The sequence below is a fragment of the Daldinia childiae genome (assembly GCF_008694065.1).
Source record: "Daldinia childiae strain JS-1345 chromosome Unknown Scaffold59, whole genome shotgun sequence".
Classification (NCBI taxonomy): Eukaryota; Fungi; Ascomycota; class Sordariomycetes; order Xylariales; family Hypoxylaceae; genus Daldinia; species Daldinia childiae.
In genome coordinates this window covers 809-2,377 of record NW_022984700.1, presented here as the reverse complement: position 1 = coordinate 2,377, position 1,569 = coordinate 809, and the positions used below count along the sequence as shown (strand labels likewise).

Below are 1,569 nucleotides of genomic sequence, written 5' to 3'. Positions count from 1 at the left end.
ATTGGCTCCCACACATCTCGCCGCATGGCTCGTAAGAAGAGAGCCGTCGATAACCCATGCTTGGTGTAAGCCCCGTAATATGGGCATAGCGTTAGCCCATTTGGTGCAGGCAAGGGAATTGACGGGAAGCCAGTCTGCAGAGTATATGTAGCATAAGTAGGCCGCTTCTTTCACCCATCTGGGCCCCGAAGAGCATGCACAGTTGACACCAGTTCGTAGCTGCCAATCTACGACATTCTCGCACACAAATGGGTACGAGCAGCGAATCGGCGATGAGCGTTGNCAGGAGAAGACCTCGACGACCAGAAAAACCAGCCGTGGCCACAAATTTTCCAATGTCCTCCTTGCCAAACGGAAAACCACAGTTCACTGGTTCGCCGCACATAGACGGAATGGCAGGCTGGCTTAAACGCCTTGGCAACCCAGTACGGCAATCCTCTTTCGCTTCGAAGCGTTCTATCTAACCACAAAATAGCATGAAAAGCTCGCTGTCGTCCATGTCGCTGGAACCAAGGGCAAGGGAAGCACTGCAGCGTGGGTCGAAGTGTTTCTTCGAACATACGGGCAGAGGAATGGCAGGCTTATCAAGACCGGACTATACACGTCGCCCCATCTGATGGAGGTCAACGAGCGAATCCGTATCAACTTCGAACCACTCNGGGATCGACCACGTCTTGCAACTGGGGCCGTCCATCGAGAATATTGCATGGCACAAGGCTGGTATTTTCAAGACAGGCGCTGCGGCATTTTCTGCACCACAGACATCGGAAGTATCGGCTGAATTGGAAAAGCGAGCGGCTGAAAAGGGCATAGTACTAAGATTCATACAACTCGACAAAAGCCTCCCAGTCAATCTGCCTGATGTGCAACGACTTAACTGCTCACTGGGAATTCAAGTCAGCAATGCCTTTCTGGCTGCTCAGAGACTGACACCTCTCTCAAAGTACGACATTCTGAAAGGAATAGAAGAATTTTATTGGCCCGGACGATTCCAAACCATTATACATTCGAATCGCGTCTTCTTTTTGGATGGTGCTCATAATGACCTAAGCATCACCGAAGCTGCGAGCTGGTTTTCAAAGGCATCCCAAGATAAGATACAGTCACCTACATCGTGTGTGCTCTACTATAGTGTGTATGTATGCATTAGCTAATGTGTCGCAGCCGGGACTCTTCCGTCACCCGTATCGTTGTATTTTCTCAGATAGCAAAGCGCCGCAATGGCACGCAATTGCTTGAGCGGTTGATTCAATCGCTCCATGTTCCTGTCGACTATATGTTCGTGTCTACTCACCAGCAGTCTTGGGATGGTATGATATTTCCGATAGGAGAGATCACCTTAGTTTCTAAGCTAAACGTGAACAGAGTCCGATTTCGAGAAAGACCTTTTGCAAAGCCAGGCCGAGTTGTGCAAAGGTCTTATCCCACGTGGTAATTTTACGAGTCAATATCCGATAGGCGAGGTATTGGACTCTATCTCTAAACTCGAGCAATCAAGGACATACCATGTACTCGTCACTGGGAGCCTGCGGATTGTCGGAGCGGCACTCCGCATTCTTCAGTCGGAGA

The 1,569-nt window shown here is 49.8% G+C and overlaps 1 protein-coding gene across 1 annotated transcript in view; it reads left to right on the top strand.

The window, feature by feature from the left end:
* The window catches only part of GL218_09614 (Folylpolyglutamate synthase, mitochondrial), a gene marked incomplete at both ends in the record, with an annotated part of 11,375 nt that extends 10,594 nt beyond the window's left edge, over positions 1–781 (top strand). The window contains one exon of the mRNA XM_033586447.1: positions 476–781. Within this exon, the coding sequence (XP_033434217.1) occupies positions 476–781 (306 nt within the window). The remainder of the gene's footprint in view (positions 1–475) is intronic.
* Positions 782–1,569: the final 788 nt, after the last annotated feature.